Source organism: Dryobates pubescens, chromosome 21 (genome assembly GCF_014839835.1).
Source record: "Dryobates pubescens isolate bDryPub1 chromosome 21, bDryPub1.pri, whole genome shotgun sequence".
NCBI classification, from domain to species: Eukaryota; Metazoa; Chordata; class Aves; order Piciformes; family Picidae; genus Dryobates; species Dryobates pubescens.
Genome location: NC_071632.1, coordinates 18,783,142 through 18,804,415, shown reverse-complemented (window position 1 = coordinate 18,804,415; position 21,274 = coordinate 18,783,142). Strand labels below are relative to the sequence as shown.

The following is a 21,274-nucleotide window of genomic DNA, read 5'->3' as shown; positions in this document are numbered from 1 at the left end:
ACCCTGCTAAAAAGCCTGTCCCCATCATCACATCCAGAAGCTCAAACCAGACGAGCTGAACTTCAAATTAAAGACAGCAGCTCCTGCTCAGATCCCCACATCCCCAGCATGGCTGGGAGAGGAAAGGCGGCAGGGACAGACGACGCGAAGCCGGAGGAAAGCGGCGCTGGAAGGAGGGAACATTGCTCGCAGCACTGATTTATGATCCATCGGGAAACCGAGGAGATACACAGCCTGAGAGTCCCTGGGGATCTGTCCCAGGCCTGGTACTGCTCAAAATATTTTTACAATAATTACTTGCATGAATAGAAAATTTGCTTCTTCCAGCTGCAAACGATACCAAGCTGGGAGGGACTTCAAGTACTTTGGAGGCTGGGCTGGAACTTCAAAACAATCTTGACGCAGTAGAGAAATAGCCTGGGAAAAGGAAAAAAAACCAGAAAAGAGGCTGCAATTTGGTAGAAACAAAGGGAAAACTGACTGCTTGTGTAAGAGGAGCTGCAGAGCAGAGCATGGGCAGGGGAGGCAGGGAGAGGCAGCGCATCCCTGCCTGGGTGTGAGCAGCGGTCCTCGCGCCGCTGCCGAGGAGGCAGAAGCACAGGCAGGGACAGGAAGGTGTCTGCAGGACACATGGAGAGATGCTGGAGATGCACATGGCAGCATGAAGCCTTGGCTGCTCTGGCTGTGTACTTGGCACTGGTGAGGCTGCACCTCAAATACTGGGTTCAGTTCTGAGCCCCTCACTTTAAGGAGGACACTGAAGGGCTGGAGCATGTCCAGCGGGCAACAGTGCTGGGGAAGGGTCTGGAGAACAGGGGTGGTGAGGAGTGGTTGAGGGAACTGGGGGTGTTCAGGCCTGAGGGGATACCTCATTGTTCTCTACAACTCCCTGAAAGGAGGTTGGAGTGAGGTGGGGGTCCAGACACAAACTGAAACACAGAGACTTCCATGTGAACATGTGGTAAAACTTCCTTGCTGTGAGCATGCTGGACACCTGGCCCAGGCTGCCCAGAGAGGCTGAGTCTCCTCTGGAGAGATTCCAAACCCACCTGGACATTGTGATTCTGGGCAACCTGCTGTGGGTGAAACTGCTTTAGTAGGGGGTTGGACCTCCAGAGGTCCCTTCTAGGCTCTACTCTCCTGTGGTTTCACATGAGCAATGCTATCTACTGCACAGGGATTAGAGGGACACTATTTAGGTTGGACTCGAAGGTCTTTTCCAACCTGGTCTGGTCTGGTCTGGTCTATTCTATTCTATTCCATTCCATTCCATTCCATTCCATTCCATTCCATTCCATTCCATTCCATTCCATTCCAGACTGGGTCCCTTTCACTGTTTGTAGACTATTGTAAGAGAGTTTTAACTTACCACAGCAGTTAAAGCACTTTAAAACCAGGTGGAAAAGACAATTTCTGTTTTACAACCCTGTAATAACAACAATTAAAGAAACCCCAGAATGATTTCCATGATGTTAAATAGGGGTGGAGCACGTAAAGCTTTATCTCCTCATGATTTAAATCCTAGGCAGTGTTCTGCTTGGAAATGACACCAGATGGATTGCTGAGTGCAGCTCAAGGTCATCTAAATACTGTGTTCTGCTCCCAACTGGATGTGTGATCAGCACCAACCACACAAAGCCTTCGACAGAAATCGAATACAGTGCCAGAGACTCGGTGAGCTTCTGCAAGAGCTCTGAGGATGCAGCCTGCCCTCCAGTGCAAGGACACAAATAGCCCTTGTTTGAAAGTGATACAAGAGGAAGGAAATCTCCCTGCACGTTGTTATCATAGGAAAAGGGCATTTATGCCACTGCTCTGTAAATTGGTGCTTTGTGAGGAGCTGTCTGGTGGCCAGGGGCTTCATTTAATATTGGCTTGCTCAAGTCATTCACCTGCAACTGGAGCCAGGGCTTGCTCTTAGAGCTGCACCACAATACACCCCTGGACTTGGCACTGGGGAGGATGCACCTCAACTACTGGGTTCATTTTTGGGTCTGTCACTAGAAGGAGGACATTGAGGTGCTGGAGCATGTCCAGAGAAGGGCAGTAAAGCTGGTGAAGGGCCTGGAGAAGAGGGCTGGGGAGGAGTAGCTTAGGGAACTGTGTTTGGTTAGAGGAGGCTGAGGAGAGATATCATTACTCTCTACAATTCCCTGAAAGGAGGTTAGAGTGAAATGGGGGTCAGTCTCTCCTCCCTAGTATCAGGTGAGAGCAGAGGAAAGGGCCTGGAATTGTGCCAGGAGGGATTTAAGTTGGGGATTAGGAAACATTTCTTAGCTGCAAGACTGGTCAGGCCATGGAACAGGCTGCCCAGGGAGGTGGTGGAGTCACCATCCCTGCAGGTGTTCAAGAAACGTGTGGGTATGGCACTTTGGGAGATGGTTTAATGGCCACAGCAGTGTTGGGGTGAGGGTGGGACTCAATGATCTCAGAGAGCTTTTCCAGCTGAAACAATTCCGTGATGATACTCTGTGCACTGCCTCGTGGATAACAAATCACCAAAGCAGCCAGAAGATCCAGCCCTCACCTTATTTACAGATCTCTCTTCAGTTTTTTTATTGATGCAACCACTTGCACTTGACTAATAATTCTCCCACACTGCATGATTTCAGTCCTGTTTTAATAGGAAAATATCACTAATGAGTAATCCACAACCGGGTGGCAGCTGCTCTATTTTTAGCACTGTGTGCTCCAGCCCAGTGCCTGCCTGCAGCCTCCTCCATGAGCTCCAGCGTGCTGCTGGAGCCAGGTCAAGGCGATGGCTTGACCTCTATCAGAGCAGCTCCACTGTCCTCAGCTTTAACTTCAGCACAAAATGGGGCCTTGTAAGCACAAAAAGCAATGTTATGTATTGAAAAAGTTGTTAACTAGTGAGGAAGAGTTTTACACTGGCGTAACAGAGGTGTCCAAGGCTTCTCAGACTATGGGTTTTGTCTCCTGTCTTTGATGGAGCCACTCACCCTTCCCCTACCTTACATTCCCATTTTTGACACCTTTCATCACTACACAGCTTAGATCACCTGGAGTTCCTGCTTCTCCTGCCTAGGCTTTCTTATGCCCCCTCCTCAAAGGCAGTGCTCTGCAGTTGGTGAAACAGCAGTATCACAAACTGGTGGGAGCTGGAAGGGACCTCTGGAGACCATCTAGTCCAAGCCCCAGCTAAAGCAGGGCCAGCCAGAGGAGGTTGACTAAATGCCATGTTAACCATGCTACAGGCTGAATCACAGAATCATTTAGGCTGAAAAAGAACTTTTAAGATCTTCAAGCCCAGTCATGCACCCAACACTGCCAAGTTCATTGCTAAATCATGTCCCAAAGCACCACATCCCTATAGCCTTGAAACCTCTCCAGTGATGGGGACTCTATCACTGCCCTAGGCAGCCTGGTCCAGGGCTTGACTACTCTTTTGTGGAAGATTTTCCTAATGTCCAACCTAGATCTCCCCTGGTTCAATTTAAGGACCTTTCCCCTTATGCTAGCACTTGTTACCTGGCAGAAGAGATGGCCCCCCATCTGTCTCCAACCTTCTAGGGAGTTGGACAGAGCAAGGTCTCAGCTTCCTTTGCTCCAGGCTCAAAGCCCCCCATTTCCTTCAGCTGCTCCTCACCAGACCTGTTCTCCAGACCCTTCACCAGCTTGGTTGCCTTTCTCTGGACACACTCCAGCACCTCAATGTCCTTACTGTAGTGAGGGGCCCCAAACTGAATCCAGTATTTGAGGCACTGCTTCACCAGTGCCCAACACAGGCAGATGATCACTGCCCTGCTGGCCCCACTGCTGCTGATTCGAGTCACCAAAGAAGGAAACACTTCCACTTGTCCTTTTCACCTCAGAGCAAGGCAATTAGCCTTTCCATTAAGACAAAGCTGGCATTTTCCAGTGAAATCCAGTTTTTCCTAGAACAGAAGGTCTGAAAGACTAATGGATTAGTCCTCTGAGCCCTTACATCTGCTGACCTGCACTAATGCCACATATCTCCAATATGCCACAGAAATGCCTGGGGAATGTGGATTTGGGCAAGAATATTTGGCAGAGTGATTCCACTCAGCACCTTCAGAGATTTCCATGTGGATTGGGGAAGTGTCTCTTTCTCTCCACAAAGGATAGGAACCTTTTATGTATCTTGAGGAAATGCTGAGACCTCAGATCACTTGGAACTTTCAAAATATTTGTTCCTCCAATGAGTATTATGTAAACCCAGCCCAGAGTCTTGCTGAGGAATCAGTCTCTATGTAGGTCAGAAGGAAAGGCAACTTGTGCAGGCTTTCAAAGGACAAAAGCAGAGACAGAAATGAAAGTGTATTTTTACTTTGCCTGTCTGTTTCCCCTCCAGCAGCAATGGATTTTTCCAGATGGAGAGAAAGCAGCATCTGCAGATATGTACAAAAAGTTTATTTTACAAACAGCAACTACTTTTGAATAACAAAGTTGCAAAAACATAGACCAGCAATAGAAAAGCAGCCCAGGGGTACAAGTTCTATCTGAAACACGACTCAATAGAACTCACTAGGTAAAAATACTCTCCCCTCTCCTCACAGCCCTTCCCCAGGTATCTGCCAGATGCAATCCCTTTGTAAAGCTTCAAGGCAAGGTATAAGCCAATGGCATTTGGGGACTCTGGGCAATTAACAATTCATTGATTGACCTTTTTTATTTTTTCTGTGACCCCTTTCCAGCCTGAATAATAAAAACTCAACTCAGGTCTGAAATACAACAAAGTCTGATCCTGGAGCAACTTCTTCCTTGGAAGTATTGAATGGCAATGCTTGTATTTGGGTATTTTATTCCACCACTAATTCTGTTTACTGAGTAAAAGGGGGGTGGTGGGGGGAAGAAGTTACACTTAAAGCTATGAAATTGCACCAAACATAACCTTGGGTCAGCAAGGAAACTTTTGTTCAGGACTCTGAAATGGCTGCTGCTATGAAGGTGGCTGCAAATGTGGACTGAGCAGGTAATAAATGTACTTTAAAAGCATAACATTTTAGAAGACATTGGTGCACACATTTTCTCCTTGTACTACATGAGTAGGAAGGGTCTAAAGCCCTCAAGTTGTGACAAACCTTCACAACAAACGCAGCTGAGAGGAGCCTGCAGGCAAACATCTTGCTCAGCCAATCCTGGGCAGAACTGGGAGGTGTCATTCCTTCAAACTTCACTTGGAACATTTGGTGTTTCAGTAAGTGTACCGAAAGCTAAAGTTGGGATAGCTGAAGTCAATTAAAGAGATACTACAAACTGATGTCTAAGCAAGGAATTACTGCTTTTAATTGTCAAAGCTGGTGGGTCCTGATGAGAAGTAAAAAAAAAAACCAAAACAACCCCCCCAGTAAACCATTTTCAGTATCTGAAAACATTTGAGAAGAAACAAAACCATCTCCAGATATTATTGAAAAGTCAGTAATAAGGAAAGCTATTATAGTACAAGAGGAATTAGCTCTAATAAAGCTACATTAGTCTGTTCTCCCACTACAGACCCCACTTCCCAGGTTACAGTATACCATTAGAAAAAAAACAACCAAAGCTGTTTCTCAGTACACAACTTTCTAAACACTGAAAAAGTTTACAAACTGTTTGAAATCAACTCAGTCAGAGTATTGCAAAACATTTCTTACTGCTCTTCAGTTCAGATCCAGGTGGTGGTGGTGGGTTTTGGTGTTTGGGTTTGTGTTTTTTTTTTTGCAAACCTGTCTCATGGAGTAATTTTTGGCATTAAAGTTACATTGTCCTTGCTTTTTTATCAGGCATACTACTGGTTTTGTAGTCCTGTCACTTCAACAGTTATCAGGGCTGCAGTAGCTGCAGTACCAACACGTTCCTTGTGGCAAATGGGAGACATCTACAGGCATTCTTCTCAAGGAGCCATTAAGGTTTGTTTTCTCAAAACCTCATCACCACCCAAGTCTCTCAGGAAGTGTTCTGAGCACACTCAAGCTTCCAGCTTTAAAAGGTGCTGAAGTTTGCCACGTGCTGGAACACGAATTGAAGTGGAGTTCTGGAAGTGCATGAAACGCTTGCTGTTGTTGTTTTAGACTCTTAACGTTGCTGTTTATCACAGAATTCACCCTGGAACAAAGTTCAGGCAAGTTGAAGATCAAAACCCATCTGCCACACGTGTTTTCCTTTTTCACTCACTACTTGTCAGTTTGAGAGTTCCCATTAGGCAGAGCTTCCCCCTTTTCAGCAGAATCCTGGAGTCTCACAGTACAGTGAGAATTAAGACAGAGCGGCAGTCCTTGTTTCCATCACCTAGCTGCTGTGCACGTACTGTATGCAATGCAAAAAAGTAGTAACATCAGCAAATGAGACAGCATGGAACCCATCTGCCAGCACTGAAACCCCAAAACAAAACCAAACAGAAAGAAGGCATTTTAATAAACTAGAAATGGCAGCCTTTGCAAGGTTCATTCACAGTTGAAGAGTTGCTAGTATGTACTGAGTAGTGAGAGGCAGAAAGCCCTCAGGTGTTCAGAAACACACCTGAAGACAGTACAGATTGCTGCACCCAGACGAATGAGGGCAGCAAATTCACCCAAGTGTCTTCCATGGCTTGGAACATCCAATTCAAAGAAAGCAAACTGGTTTTGGTTGCATTTGTTGTTTTGGTTTGTGGTTGTTTTTTTCTTTTTCTTCTTCTTCTTCTTTTTTTTCCTTTTCTTTTATTTTGTAAAAGTAGCATTTGACATTAAAAAAAAGAACTAGAAAAGAAATCAGTTGAGTTGAGCTCAGTTGAGTTGAGCTCAGTTGAGTTGAGCTCAGTGCTTCTCTCTCCCAGCACAGAGTCGAGCGAGTTTGCTGTTAAATGGTAGCTTCAGCTCAGTAAACACCCTCCAACTTCACTTGTGACACTGTCAAAACAGTTTTTGGTTAACATTAACATTGGGGGGGGGGGGAGGGGGGAAGAAAAGGAAGTCCTAAATAGAGTTTCCAACATCAAAGAAATGCTTTCAGCTGTATCTGCTGCTTTCACTGGGGCTTCGGTTGTTGGAGTAGCTGCGATCGCTTTCGCTGTCAGAGCCTGAAGATCTGCAAAGATAAGATTAAAATGCCTCAAAATTGTATTTTGAGCTCCCAAGTCAAAACTGCACCATGGGAAAACAAAATCAAAGATATTGTCAAGACAGCCAAGAAGTGACAAGAGAGAGAGAAGACACTCAAGAAGAAAAGGTTCCAGGAGCCTTTTGCAGGTTGGTATTTCGCACAGCTGAAGCGGCCACTAAGGGAGACTCCAAATTAAAACAGTCACTAACTGTGACTGAAGAAGAGAGGGATCCCAGGTGACCTCATTGTGGCCTTCCAGTATCTGAAGGGGGTCTACAAGAAGGCTGGGGAGGGACTTCTCAGGATATCAGGTAGTTAGGGGGAATGAAGCTGGAGGTGGAGAGATTCAGGCTGGATGTGAGGAGGAAGTTCTTCCCCATGAGAGTGGTGAAGCCCTGGAATGGGTTGTCCAGGGAGGGGGTTGAGGCCTCATCCCTGGAGGTGTTTAAGCCCAGGCTGGATGAGGCTCTGGCCAGCCTGATCTAGTGTGGGGTGTCCCTGCCCATGGCAGGGGGGTGGAACTAGATGATCCTTGTGGTCCCTTCCAACCCTGACTGGTACTATGATACTATGAACTTGAGATGAGGAAAACCCTGAGTAGCTCAACTCAAACTGTGTTTGTTAGCTTGTGGTGGTGAGAGAAAGTTCAGTTCTCCCCCTCTCCCCCAAAGAACATTCCTTGCTTTCTCTGCACAGCTCAGAAATCACCCAGAACTGCTACTGCAAATGTGAAGAGCTAGCTGAGAAGCATATTCTAACAAACAGAAATTGACAGTGCAAGTGCTGCTCAGCTAAGAACTTCACAAACCCTTCCTTCATGTATTCCAGTTTTTTGTTTGAAGAAGAGGCTTAAGAACTAGGCCCCACAACACGAGAAGTGTGTGAGTGTCTGCAGGGTGGAAGTTGTAGATAAAAATGTTTTGGCTAATGCAGAAGATTTCCAAGCCCAGCACCTGGCCAAACATCAAGACAGAGTCCAGATGGTGTCAGACAAGCCATAGGACAAATGTAAATCAGACAGAATAAACTTGCATTAGGGAGTTTCTAGCCGTGTCCTTGCAAGGAAAGCTTTCCAAATGCAGGATCAGCATACCCTCATCCAACATTGTTTCTCTGAAGCTCTCCACCATCCCAAACCAATGTTTATTCCCATCCACTTTGTTAATCTCATTCATTTCCCCCCACATACAAGATGAAAAGCTGTCTTACTGTCAGAACTGGAAGTGAGAGGAAAAGTCCACTAAGGCTTGACAGCAACTTGTGAAAAATGAGCATGACAACAGTTGCCTGCCTGATTTTCCATCAACTCATATGGGACATATTAGGGTAGAGTTTAGAGTGGCTATTTGGAAGAAATTCTTCAAGGTAGGGATGGTGAGACAATGGAACATGATGCCAAGGGAGGTTGTGGATGCCCTGTCCCTGGAGGTGTTCAAGGCCAGGTTGGATGAAGCCTTGAGCGACCTGATCTAGTGGAAGGTGTCCCTGTCAGTGCCAGGTAGGGCTGGGAATGGATGATCTTAGAGGTAGCTTTCAACCCAAACCATTTTATGAATGTAAGAATATTAAAAAGGTACAGAACAAACCAGTGCTGATATTCACATTATTTCTACATCCTGTTCCACTTCTGACCTTTGTGTAATGCACTCACACCTAGGAAACATCCCTGGGCTGAGCAGAGTACAATTTACCTTCGATTCATCAGAAGCATGCTGAATTTGCAGGCAAGCTGTGCTTTCAAAAGTATTTTCTGAGAAGTTAAAAATCACTTCTGGGTAGCTCTGCAATTCCTCTTCCAGATTTCCCCCTTTTCAATCTACTTTTGCAGGCTAACCCACAAGAAGTGACCACCCCATGGAATTCTTTGCATACCAGGCAGCTCTTAATCCACTGAAGGGGCACTTGATTTAAATCTTGAGAGCTGGATCACTTCAGCTTTAAAGAAATGTTAAAAACTATCACAAAATGCCAAACATGCTTATTTTTGAATGCACACATATAATGAACTGGAGCCTTCTCTCTTTCTTATCTCAGTTTCTCCCCCATCCTCATATTCATGGCATCAGAAATTCCAATTTCCTCACTCACACCCCCACTCTAATTTTGGTTTGATTTATTACTTCAGGTAACAAGGGATTTCTTTTATGCTTGGGACAAGAAAATTTAGCCTTCATGAGCATTCTAAGGATGTATTTAGCAAATTAATTTGCATAAATACAGTATCAAAGTCAGACTGGCCCAAAACATACCTGCACCTCCTGTCATAGCTTCTGGATCTTCGGTAGCTGTCACTCCTTTTACTTCTACTTCGGCTTCTGCTGTAGTAACTGTCATATGTGTAAGACCTACTAGAAAGGGAGAAGAACTGTAAGTTTGCACTTTCTTGTCTAAAATGTCACTGATTCAAAATGTATGTTTTAAAGACTTCTAAATACAGAGCTGAGAGGCTGTATGTGTGCTGGCAGCTCAAAAAGCCAACCACATCCTGGGCTGCAGCAAAAGATGCTTGGCCGGCAGGGCAAGTGAGATGATTCTGCCACTCTGCTCTTGTGAGGGCCCCACCTGGAGTGCTGCATCCAGCTCTGAAATCCCCAACACAAAAGACATTAGACCTGTTGGAGAGGGTTCAGAGGAGGCCCACAAAAATGATCAGAGGGCTGAAACACCTCTCCTACATAGACAGGCTGAGGGAGTTGGGAGAAGAGAAGGCTCCAGGGAGACCTTACAGCAGCCTTCCAGTACCTGAAAAGGACCTACAGGAAAGCTGGAGAGGGACTTTTTACAAGGGGCTGTGGTGACAAGACAAGAGGCAATGGTTTTGAACTCTAGTGCAGGGTAGATTTAGATTGGATGTTAAGGAGAAGTTTTTTACTATTAGGGTGGTGAGACACTGGAACAGGTTGCCCCGAAAAGTTGTGGATGCCTCATGCCTGGAAGTGCTTAAAGCCAGGATGGATGGGGCCTTGAGCAACCTGGTCTAGTGGAAGGTGTCCCTGCCCATGGCAGAGGGATTGGAGCTGGTTGATGATCTTTAAAGTCCCTTCCAACCCACACCATTCTATGAATTACTTTCTTCAAAAGTGGCAAGAAGAATCATGCTGGTTTATAGCAGTTTAAATACAAGAACAACTAACTTCAAAACAAGAGTAAATCCCTCAGATTTATTCATCTGGAAAAGAGTTGGTAAGCATTAAAAAACCCCAACCTATTACTGCATCAACAATCTCCGTGGAGAAAACAAGCAATGAAATGATTCCATTGATAACTCTGCTAATTTAACAATGGAGTGAAACCTGTAGACAAAACAAGCAGTGAAGTGACTCCATTGGTAACTCTGTGTTAATGTAACAATGGAGTGAAACCTGTAGATAAAACAAGCAGTGAAGTGACTCCATTGATAACTCTGTGTTAATGTAACAATGGAGTGAAACCTGTAGACAAAACAAGCAGTGAAGTGACTCCATTGATAACTCTGTGTTAATGTAACAATGGAGTGAAACCTGTAGACAAAACAAGCAGTGAAGTGACTCCATTGATAACTCTGTGTTAATGTAACAATGGAGTGAAACCTGTAGACAAAACAAGCAGTGAAGTGACTCCATTGGTAACTCTGTGTTAATGTAACAATGGAGTGAAACCTGTAGACAAAACAAGCAGTGAAGTGATTCCATTGATAACTCTGTGTTAATGTAACAATGGAGTGAAACCTGTAGACAAAACAAGCAGTGAAGTGACTCCATTGATAACTCTGTGTTAATGTAACAATGGAGTGAAACCTGTAGACAAAACAAGCAGTGAAGTGACTCCATTGATAACTCTGTGTTAATGTAACAATGGAGTGAAACCTGTAGACAAAACAAGCAGTGAAGTGACTCCATTGATAACTCTGTGTTAATGTAACAATGGAGTGAAACCTGTAGACAAAACAAGCAGTGAAGTGACTCCATTGGTAACTCTGTGTTAATGTAACAATGGAGTGAAACCTGTAGACAAAACAAGCAGTGAAGTGATTCCATTGATAACTCTGTGTTAATGTAACAATGGAGTGAAACCTGTAGATAAAACAAGCAGTGAAGTGACTCCATTGGTAACTCTGTGTTAATTTAACAACGGAGTGAAACTGTTCACTGTTATTTATCTCACATCAGCACTTTGAACTGTCATGTCAGACAGATTTGGTGACTCTCAGCTTTTTGAAGTGCCTTATGTTGCTTTTGCTTTAAATCAAGTTGCTGCCATGAAATTATATGTTGTTCAGTACTGTAGATAAAAGGTTATTCTTACACTGAGCTGTTTTGATAGTAAGCATATTTATTGCAGAGTGTGTATTAAGTTGTCACTCCTACCTGGATCGGCTGTGATGACCACAAGAACTACTTCTGGATCTGCTTCTGCTGTAGGTTCGACTGACAAAAAAAGGCAAGAGGCACTTTAAGTTCATCAGAAACAAGTGTGAAGGGATCAGGGGGAGAGGGGAGGCAAGAGGAGATCACAGTCACGGAATGACAGGAGGGAGGGACCTCTGGAGATCACCTAGTCCAACCCCTCTGTCAGAACAGGTTCACCTAGAGCAGGTATCAAGAGATGAAAGCATTTTGCTCCAAATTCCTCTTCTATACTACAAAACACTAAACAACTCTTTTTTCTTGGCAACAGTCAAGAGCAGTAACAAGTCCTGCACCTAAGGAGAAATAACCCCCTGCACCAGGACAGGGGAGGAGCTGACCTGCAGGGAAACAGTTCTGTGGAAAAGGACCTGGGAGTGCTGGCAGACAGCAAGCTGTGCATGAGCCAGCAATGTGCCCTTGTGGCCAAGAAGGCCAACAGCCTCCTGGGATGCATTAAGAAGGGCACAGCCAGCAGGTTGAGGGAGGTTCTCCTCCCTCTCTACTCTGCCCTAGTGAGGCTGTATCTGAAGTGTTGTGTCCAGTTCTGGGCTCTCCATTTCAAGAGAGGGGGATCTACTGGAGAGAGTCCTGCAAAGGCCACAAAGATGCCGAGGTGACAAAGGAGCAAATAAAGAGAGACCTGGGCCTGTTCAGCCTGTGAAAGAGCAGCAGGGGATCTACTCAATGCTCAGCAAGAGCTAAAGGGTGGGGGGCAAGAAGATGGGGCCAGACTTTTTTTCAGTGGCTCCCAGTAAAAGGAGAAATGGCAACAGGCACAAACTGGAACCCAGGAGGTTTGATCTGAACATGAGAATAAAACTTCACTGCAAGGGTGCTGAAGCCATGGAGCAGGCTGCCCAAAGAGGTTGTGGAGTCTCCTTCTCTGGACAGCTTCCAAACTCACATGGACATTGTGATCCTGGGCAAGTTGCTGTGGGTGACCCTGATTTAGCAGGGGAGCTGGCTGAGAGCTGCAGAAGTCCTTTCCAACCCCCACACCATTCTGTGATTCTGTGAATGGGAAATTCTAAAGTCTGCCTCTTCTCCCTTGCACATTTCAAGCAGACACGTCAGACTGCAGCATGAACAGCAGAGCACATTTCCAGCTCTCTCAGAGCCCCAGGAACTGGACTGCTGTGCCTTATTTACTGGGTTTGTAACATACCCCAAATTACTGCCAGTTAGAGAGCCTTACCTTCGACTCTTGTAACTGTGGTAAGAGCTACTTCGACTTCTTGACCGATCTCTACTGTACCACCCTCTGCTGCGGCTTCTTGTGTAGCTTCTTGACCTACAATCAATGAACAATTTTGAAAAGCACAGAAAAAAACCAGAACAGAACTGAGGAAAAGAGCAGGAGCAAACAGGAAGCAAAAGCATTAGGAAGCTATCTTTGAAGTTAAAACTTTCTTCCATGCCAGCTGAACAACACAGTGTTTTCCATCTTGTTCTGCTGTATAATCTCTCACAGAATGAAGACTGGGCCTTCTCCCCTTTGCTGTCTACTTTCATTGGGTTAGAATAGAATTAACCAGGTTGGAAAAGACCTTTGAGATCATCAAGGCCAACCTATCACCCAACACCATCTAATCAACTCAACCATGGCACCAAGCACCCCATCCAGTCTCTTCCTAAACACCTTCAGTGATGGTGACTCCACCACCTCCCTGGGCAGCACATTACAATGGGCAATCTCTCTTGCTGGGAAGAACTTCTTCCTAACATCCAGCCTAAACCTCCCCTGGCACAGCTTGAGACTGTGTCCTCTTGTTCTGCTGCTGGCTGCCTGGGAGAAGAGACCAACCCCCCACCTGGCTACAACCTCCCTTCAGGTAGTTGTAGAGAGCAAGAAGGTCTCCCCTGAGCCTCCTCTTCTCCAGGCTAAGCAACCCCAGCTCCCTTCAGCCTCTCCTCACAGGGCTGTGCTCCAAACCCCTCCCCAACTTTGTTGCCCTTCTCTGGACACCTTCCAGCAACTCAACATCTTTCCTAAACTGAGGGGCCCAGAACTGGAAACAGGACTCAAGGTGTGGCCTAACCAGTGCTAAGCACAGGGCTCTTGCTGGCCACACTATTCCTCATCCAGGCCAGGATGCCGTTGGGCACACTGCTGGCTCATGTTCAGCCTACAATCAACCTGTTCCCCCAGGTCCCTCTCTGCCTGGCTGCTCTCCAGCCACTCTGACCCCAGCCTGTAGCACTGCATGGGGTTGTTGTGGCCAATGTGTAGAACCTGGCACTTAGATGTGTTCAATGCCATGTCCTTGGACTCTGCCCATCTGTCCAGCCTGTCAAGGTCCTCTGCAGAGCTCTCCTACCCTCTAACAGCTCAACTCCTGCCCGGAGCTTGGTGTCATCTGCAAACTCACTGATGATGGTCTCCATCCCCTCATCAATAAAGATATTAAAGAGCACAGAACATGAGTAGAATCATAGTGCTGTTGAAAAGGAAAACCACACCCTAAACCCATCAGAACTTCCAAGGTACCACGGGGGGCCTGTGGGAAGGGCACAAATTCCTTACCTATACGAGTATGTAGAGCTTCGGGATCGGCTTCTGGAGTGACTGTAAGATATGGACCTCGTTCTGTGCCTGGACTTAGACTCGGATTTACTTCGTGACCTACTGAGGCTCCGGGAGGGGCTCTTGTCACCACGACTTGGAGACTCCTCCTCGCTGGAGCTTTCTTGGTTCCTCGGCCTCCTGTTTAGCCGGGCTGTTTTTCTGACTTCATCGAACAGAGACCCAGGCCTCACTTTGTTTTTAGCTTTTATTTCAATTCTTAAACCTGCTGGCTTAGGCTCTGGTGCTGAGGTTACGTTCTTAACTTCTGCAGCAGGACTGATTGCTGCTGGCTGTAAGTTACCAACACCCTGCAAAGGCTTCCATTTATTATCTACCACATTGCTTTGTGCATTCTCAGTAATTTCACTTTTCACACTACAGTCTTTAGCACTAGACACAGAGACAGGGTTATTTTCTTGCCTTCCTGTTTCTTTTTCTTCTGTAATGCCGACAATGTCTATACTATTGGCTCCTAGTTTGACAGTCTCTTGTTCAGGGGGCTCAATCTGTAGCTCTTTGCTTACACCAGCACTTAAATCCTGAGGTTTAGCGGTGAGAATGACAGGAGACAGAATGTCCACATCAGCTTTGCCTGGTGAGTTACGATCTGGAGTACAAATCTCCATGTTGTCATCTGTTTGAATGACATCTTCCAAGCCGTTCTCGTTACTCTCTTCTGCTTGTTTCACCTCACCCTTGCCAGTGGTCACATTTATCCCTGAGTTTAAAATGCTGGCTGAAGAGTTTGTCTCAGCGCTGTCTTTGCTAAGGATACCGAGATCTGGCGAGGCATCACACGTACTGCTCTTCCCTAAAAGGTTTGCATCCAGAGAAGACTTCTCACCGTTTCCCATTTTATCTTTGACTGTTTCATCCTTTTCATGAGCTTGTGTTTTATCCTTTATGTCCCTGCTAAGCTGCTTTTCCTTTTTATCATCCTTGGTAACCGGCTTTTCATCGATATCATCATCATCATCTTCTTCACCAAACTCCAGGGGGGGCTGCCAATGGAACATCTCCTTTCTTTTCTGAACTTTGTGTTTCCTCTCCTTTTTCCCTTTCGATTTTTCCTTTGCTTTTTTGGAATGTGCTTTTTTAAGCGTTTTCTTTGACCCATGTTTGTGTTTTTTTGACTTCCCTCTGATGTTTGTTGAGCTAGAGCAAGAGCTCTCAGGTTCAGATGACGACAAGTGTTTGCTTGCCTTCAATGCACAGTCAGAGTCCAGAAAGCCTTCTGACGAATTGGATTGTTTTTTGATCCTTTTCTCCACACTACGCTCTGTATCAGATCCTGACGAGGCCTCTCCTTCTTCTTTACTAGAGGGAGGCCTGGAATCCACCCTGTTACACCTTGCCTCTCCTCTTTCAGAATTTGATTCAGAGTCCCATTTACTGCCTGAGTAGGATTTTCGTTTTGTGTTTGCACCACTCCTAGGCTGCTCAGAAGGCTTCTCCTTGGCTGCTTTCTTTTTGGCCTGCTCAGAATCCCGCTCGTGCCTGGACTTCTCCTCCCTTCGCTCCGAACTTAAGCTATTTTTATCCTGCTTCTGAGCATCTCCCTCTAATTGCAAGCGGCCTTCTTTCTCTTGGAGCACTTTCGCTTTGGCGGAACGCTCACTGTCAGTAGAGAAGTTTGAAGATGATAAGCTGTCACTCTCCTTCAGGCCTTGGGAGGACTCATCGTAGTCTTTCATACACTTATAAGGGAGCGTACTTTCAGAGCTTGTCTCTTGCTTCAGTTTCAGAGGCCGAGCTTTCTGGTCACTCGGGGGGGATTTTCGTTTCTTTCTGCGCCTATCATCATCACTAAGGGAACAGCAAGATGTTGACTCGCTATACCCTGACCTGTCACTGTGGTATTTACTCGGTGATGGTGATCTGCCAGAAGAATGAGATTTTGTCCTAGAGCTAGATGGACTTCTAGACCTCGAGTAAGATCTGGAGTATGACCTACTTCGAGACGATCTGCTTCTTGATCTTGGGCAACTATCTGAGCTACGATACTTGGAGTAACTGCTTCGGTCGCTATCTGAACTCCTCTGTCGCTTACGATAGGAGGAAGAAGTGTTAGCCTCTTTAACCACTACTAAACTGTAACTAGCTTGTGTGGGTATTAAGTGGGTTGTTTTAGCTTTCATCTCCTGAATTCGCTCATAGGACGGTTTCCATGGTTTCTGCCCAGGTTTCCACCTTGAAGGCGGTGGACTGTCGCTTAAGGGTATAACAGGGAGGTTTTCTGGGACAACCGGTGCTACAACCACTTTATCACTGGGGAGGATAACTGCTCTCACAGGCTCAACAGCCTTGTTCAACTTATTTTCAGTCAATCGTGTCGAAATATTTCGTGGGGAATTGGAAACTGTCTTTTGATGCCTGGAGTTAGAACTTGACCTTGACCTGTTTCGAGAATGTGATGATTTAGAGGCTGATCTTGACCTAGAACTTCTTCGGGAATAAGATCTTGATTTAGACCTAGATCTGGATCTGGACCTGTAGTATGACCGAGTCCCTCTGCTTGATACAGTTGATGAGCTCCGGTCATCTTTATCAGATTTAGACCAGTCTCTTTTGGATGAATGTCTAGAAGATGATGAAGAAGAACGAGACTTCCTCTCACGATCACAAGATGACTTTGTCCTCCGGTGGAAGGAATGAGAGGATTCCACATCTGATGAGGCTGAGGTTTTCTTCTTTTTTGTTTGTTTGTGCTTCTTGAAGTGCTTCTGCTTTTTAGATTTCTTTTTGTGTTTCACCTTCTTTTTCTCTTTTCTATGCTTTTTATGATGGCTAGAATATCTTACAGTACTTAGATCAGAATAACCATTATGTGACCAAGACCTTGATCTCCGGGACGCACTTCTTTCATCCCACCTGCTTGTACATGGGTCACTCAACCTAGAAAACAAACAAGATCCGTAATGACATCACTAGCAAGAGCAAATTCTCTGGGAGAAATGAAATGGCCAACATCAGCAAATTTGGCATGTTGCAGAACCAGTGGGAAGAGATTTAATGTTTTAACTGTCACAGTCCACAGGACTTTGACCTCCACAACTACAGGATCCTTAAATCACACTCAAACACAAATTTTAAACCACCACCTTATTTAGTACTCTTTTGGCTATATGTAAAAGGAGCTGCCAGAAACATTTGCAATTGTTTAGCAGTGATTAATATTCTTCAATTTTCCTCTTGCTAGAATCTCTTATTTAGTATGAGGTCAACAATGATTCTAGACAGCTGACTTTCATTACAGTTTGCTGAAAGAACCTTTAACTAAACCAACATAGGATTGGTGGATTTGCTTGTCTTACCTGGTATCCAAACAAACCGTATCACTAAGTTTGAGGATAAAGGAAACGTGACAAACAACAGAAAACTGGACAGACAAATAAATTACTTAAGTATCCAAGATGCCACCATCAGAAATAAGTCTTCTGATGCCTTTCTGCATGTGTCCACCTGATGTCACATTTCAGAAAGTTTTTTCACTTCTAATTTCCAGGTTTTAAATGGATTGTGTTAACCCCAAGAATGTTTACACTTTTCAAATCAAATATTTCAGAGCCGAGTAGATTTGGTGCTGTGGGACACAGTTTAGTGGTGGCCCCGGCAGGGCTGTGTTAACAGTTGGACTCAACCTCAAAGGTCTTTTCCAACCTAAATGATTCTGATAGGCTACAGCTACACAATCTATCAAAGGCTGTGTAAAAAACCAAGACCTTATAAAAGTGTAGTAAGATCTTACTTATCTCCTTTGCTCCACTTCTCCCCACTTGGAGGTCTGTATGTTCGTAGTCTCTGCATCTCCTCTTTCCAGTGAGGAGGGGTCTCACTGCTCTCATCGTCATCGGATTCGGAACAGGACCGTGATCGAGGTGGGGTGTGATAGCGCTGAGACAGCAAAGACAGGAGTTGATAATATCATTTTCTTTAAGAGAATGGATAATGTAGACAATGCACAGTGTCTCCTGCACAGATTTTGCATGCATCTTCGTAATGCCAGCTGGACAACGTTATCCACGCAAAGTCCATGAAGAAAGTGCAAGCTGTAGATTTCCTACCACTTTTGGAGTGCATTTATTCTGCATCAGAAACTGAACTCTATGGCTAATTAACTTCTCCCACTCTAAGAGCTCTGCACAAAGTTTGAGAGGGGCCAGCAGCTCGTCCATTCTCTTTCAGAAGATAAAAGGAATAATCAAGGAAGAGGTCATGGATTCCCTTTAAGTAACACCTTTTGGAATAACACCACAATCACTGCAGATAACTAACTTTTTTTCTGGCTACTAAAGCACAGATCTATCACTTGACTTAGCTGACACCTAACTGCTTGTCTGAGTAAGGACAAGCCCTGTTTCAAAAGTTACTGCTGTTCAGCTCTTCAGAAATGAGAGAACATGTTTAGAACAGTATAGAACAGGTTTCGAGCAAATAAAAGCCCCAAACAATAAAACCAAACTTCCACAAAAGTGTAGTGAAGCTTCAATGCTTAAAAAATTTCTGCTAAGGCACAGCATTTAAGTAGGCAGTAAGAGCTACTTGTGCAAGAGAGAAAAAAAACTCTAATGGTGCTAACTCATTATTTCCCATTACCCAGTTGGATACACACTTAGGTAAATTCTGTGAGGAAATTAGATGCTCCTCAACTCCATAATGAAGAAAAACATCTGGGTTTTACTCAATTATGTTGAGCCACTTATAAAAGCAAGCAGTATGTGAGAATAAAATATATATTGCCCCTCAGAATAAAAACTTAAGAGTTACAGATAGAAGACTCTAATACACCCTGTTAACATGAATAAAATAAAGATAACCTACCATAAGACCTAGAACTTCCCTATCCTTTGAGCTGAAGCAACAACTACTTGGAAAAAAAAAAAGCAAGCTTTTACAGATGAAAAGAAAGAATAAGTAAGTGGCCACATACTATTGTGCCTCTTCCTTTAATTTTTCGTCCAGATTTAGAGACTGAGGGTTTCTGCTCACTGAGAACTGGTGCAGCATCAAGAAGCTTCCTACAGAAATGAATAAAGTAAGAGCACACATGGGGAAAAAGCCAACCAACCAAAACCCAACCCAAACAAACCAAAAAAAACCCCAACCCAAACAAGCAAAAAAAGAAAATAATCAACTTACACTGATTTTAACTTCATCATGCAAAATATAATCTCATTTTTGAGATGGCAGAACTAAGAATTCAGTGAATTCTCCAAGTTACAAAGCAAGACAAACAGTTCTACAACAAAATGCAAAGCAACACACATTTGTTTTCAACCAAATGTGCAGCTTATGCAGAAACCAACCCCAGCTATGAACTTGCACTCTGTTAAAGTGGCATCTGGCTTTTCTAAAGAGTTTCAGGACCTCAACAACTAAGAGTCCTTAGGTTCTAAAGCCCTGCTTCTTTCTGAAACAAGAGGCAATGCAGCACTCCTTTTTACAGTTTGTGTACTGTTCTTGACAGAAGCAGTTACCAAAGCTTGGCAAACATCATTAATCTTTCAAGAAAAGGCTTAAAGGAGACTAGAATATTAACTAAAAAAAAAAATCCCCATCCCAAACAGATTGTAGAGAATAGAACAGAATAAACCAGGTTGGAAAAGACCTCTGAGATCATCCAGTCCAACCTACCACCCAACACCATCTAATCAACTAAATCATGGCACCAAGTGCCTCATCCAGGCTCTTCCTAAACACCTCCAGTGATGGTGACTCCACCACCTCCCTGGGCTGCCTTCCTTGGTATCAAAAGGAGATTATTTTCTCTTATTTTCAAGTATCATGATTCTGGTCAATTTTGAATCAAAGTTTCATCTTCTGTGTAAGATGGCACTTCTCCCAGTGCCAAGTTCTCCTATGAACAAAGGCTGAGAAAGTTAGGGTTGCTCTGCCTGGAAAACAGAAGGCTTCGGGGAGACCTTGTTGATTTCCAGTACTTAACAGGGGTCTAAGAAAGATGGGGACAGACATTTTAGCAGGTCCTGTTGTGAGAGGACAAGGGGTGATAGTTTAAAGCTAGAAGAGAGAAGGAAAACATTTCTTACACTGAGGGTGGTGAGGCACTGGCCCCGGTTGCCCAGAGAGGTGGTAAAAGCCCTATCCCTGGAACTACTCCAGGTCAGGTTATTTGGATCTCTGAGCAATCTGCTCTAGTTGAAGATGCTCTGCTGATTGCAGGGGGGTTGGATTAGCTGACCTTTAAAGGTCCCTTCCAATTCAAACCATTTTGTGACTTGCTATGATTTACATTGCAGGATTTCTTACGAAGTTATTCACCGTTTCTTTGGATCTTCTGTAACTGGTGTTAGGTATCAGGTAGTAGCTTGAACTTGATGATCTCTGAGGTCTTTTCCAACCTGGTTGATTCTATGATTCTACTCTATGAGCTGAAGGTCATAACATGTATGATCCCTAAGGGTCAATGAAACTAACTCATCAGATCTCATTGAAAAACTCTGACACAAGTTGCAAGGAATACTGAAAAAGTGTAAAAAGGACAATTAAATTACCTCATTTAGAAATACTGACAGCAGAGCCATCATTTGCTTTCAGTAGTAGCTACAGACCAAGTGAACATAACAAGAACACCAATGTTGCTTACGGTTCAGGTTCCACATTGACAACAGGCACATCTCTTCTGAGCAAAAATCTGTTTTCAGGCACTGGGGGAATTTCTTCAGGACGTACCACAGGCTTGTCCCTCTTTGCACTAACATCAGCTGCTTTTTCTGCTGTATCACTCTTGTCAGAAAGGCTGCTGTGGGGGACAAAAAGTGGAGAACCCCAAATTAAGTGTCAACTGATAAGCTCCACTTCTCAAAGCACCAAAACAAGCCCAGGTGATGCATCAGAATGATAGTTTAACAGCCAAATTTGGCTTCATTAAGCAACTCAGTTTAGGTTAAGGGGAGGAATAGAACAGAATAGGAATAACCAGGTTGGAAAAGACCTTTGAGATCATTGAGTCCAACCTAACATCCAACACCATCTAATCAGCTAAACCATGGCACCAAGCACCCCATCCAGGCTCTTCCTAAACACCTGCAGTGATGGTGACTCCACCACCTCCCCGGGCAGCACATTCCAAGGGCCAATTACTCTTTCTGTGAATGACTTCTTCCTAACATCCAGCCTAAACCTCCCCTGGTGCAGCTTGAGACTGTGTCCTCTTGTTCTGTTGGTGGTTGCCTGGGAGAAGAGACCAACCCCCACCTGGCTACAACCTCCCTTCAGGCAGTTGCAGACAGCAATGAGGTCTCCCCTGAGCCTCCTCTTC

At 44.7% G+C, this 21,274-nt stretch overlaps 1 protein-coding gene across 8 annotated transcripts in view; it reads right to left on the bottom strand.

Moving 5' to 3' along the window:
• Positions 1–6,617: 6,617 nt before the first annotated feature.
• Positions 6,618–21,274, bottom strand: part of NKTR (natural killer cell triggering receptor) — a 46,497-nt gene continuing 31,840 nt past the window's right edge. For 5 of the 8 annotated variants that reach the window (XM_054171329.1, XM_054171334.1, XM_054171333.1 and 2 more), the window contains 8 exons: positions 20,600–20,755; positions 18,926–19,013; positions 17,744–17,889; positions 13,954–16,890; positions 12,625–12,720; positions 11,388–11,447; positions 9,291–9,389; positions 6,619–7,026 (listed from right to left, as the gene is read on the bottom strand). In XM_054171329.1, coding sequence (XP_054027304.1) covers positions 6,948–7,026; positions 9,291–9,389; positions 11,388–11,447; positions 12,625–12,720; positions 13,954–16,890; positions 17,744–17,889; positions 18,926–19,013; positions 20,600–20,755 — 3,661 coding nt within the window. In that variant the 3' untranslated portion in view covers positions 6,619–6,947. Of the gene's footprint in view, positions 7,027–9,290; positions 9,390–11,387; positions 11,448–12,624; positions 12,721–13,953; positions 16,891–17,743; positions 17,890–18,925; positions 19,014–20,599; positions 20,756–21,274 lie in introns of all 8 variants that reach the window. The other 3 variants (XM_054171331.1, XM_054171330.1, XM_054171332.1) reach the window with 3 other exon arrangements.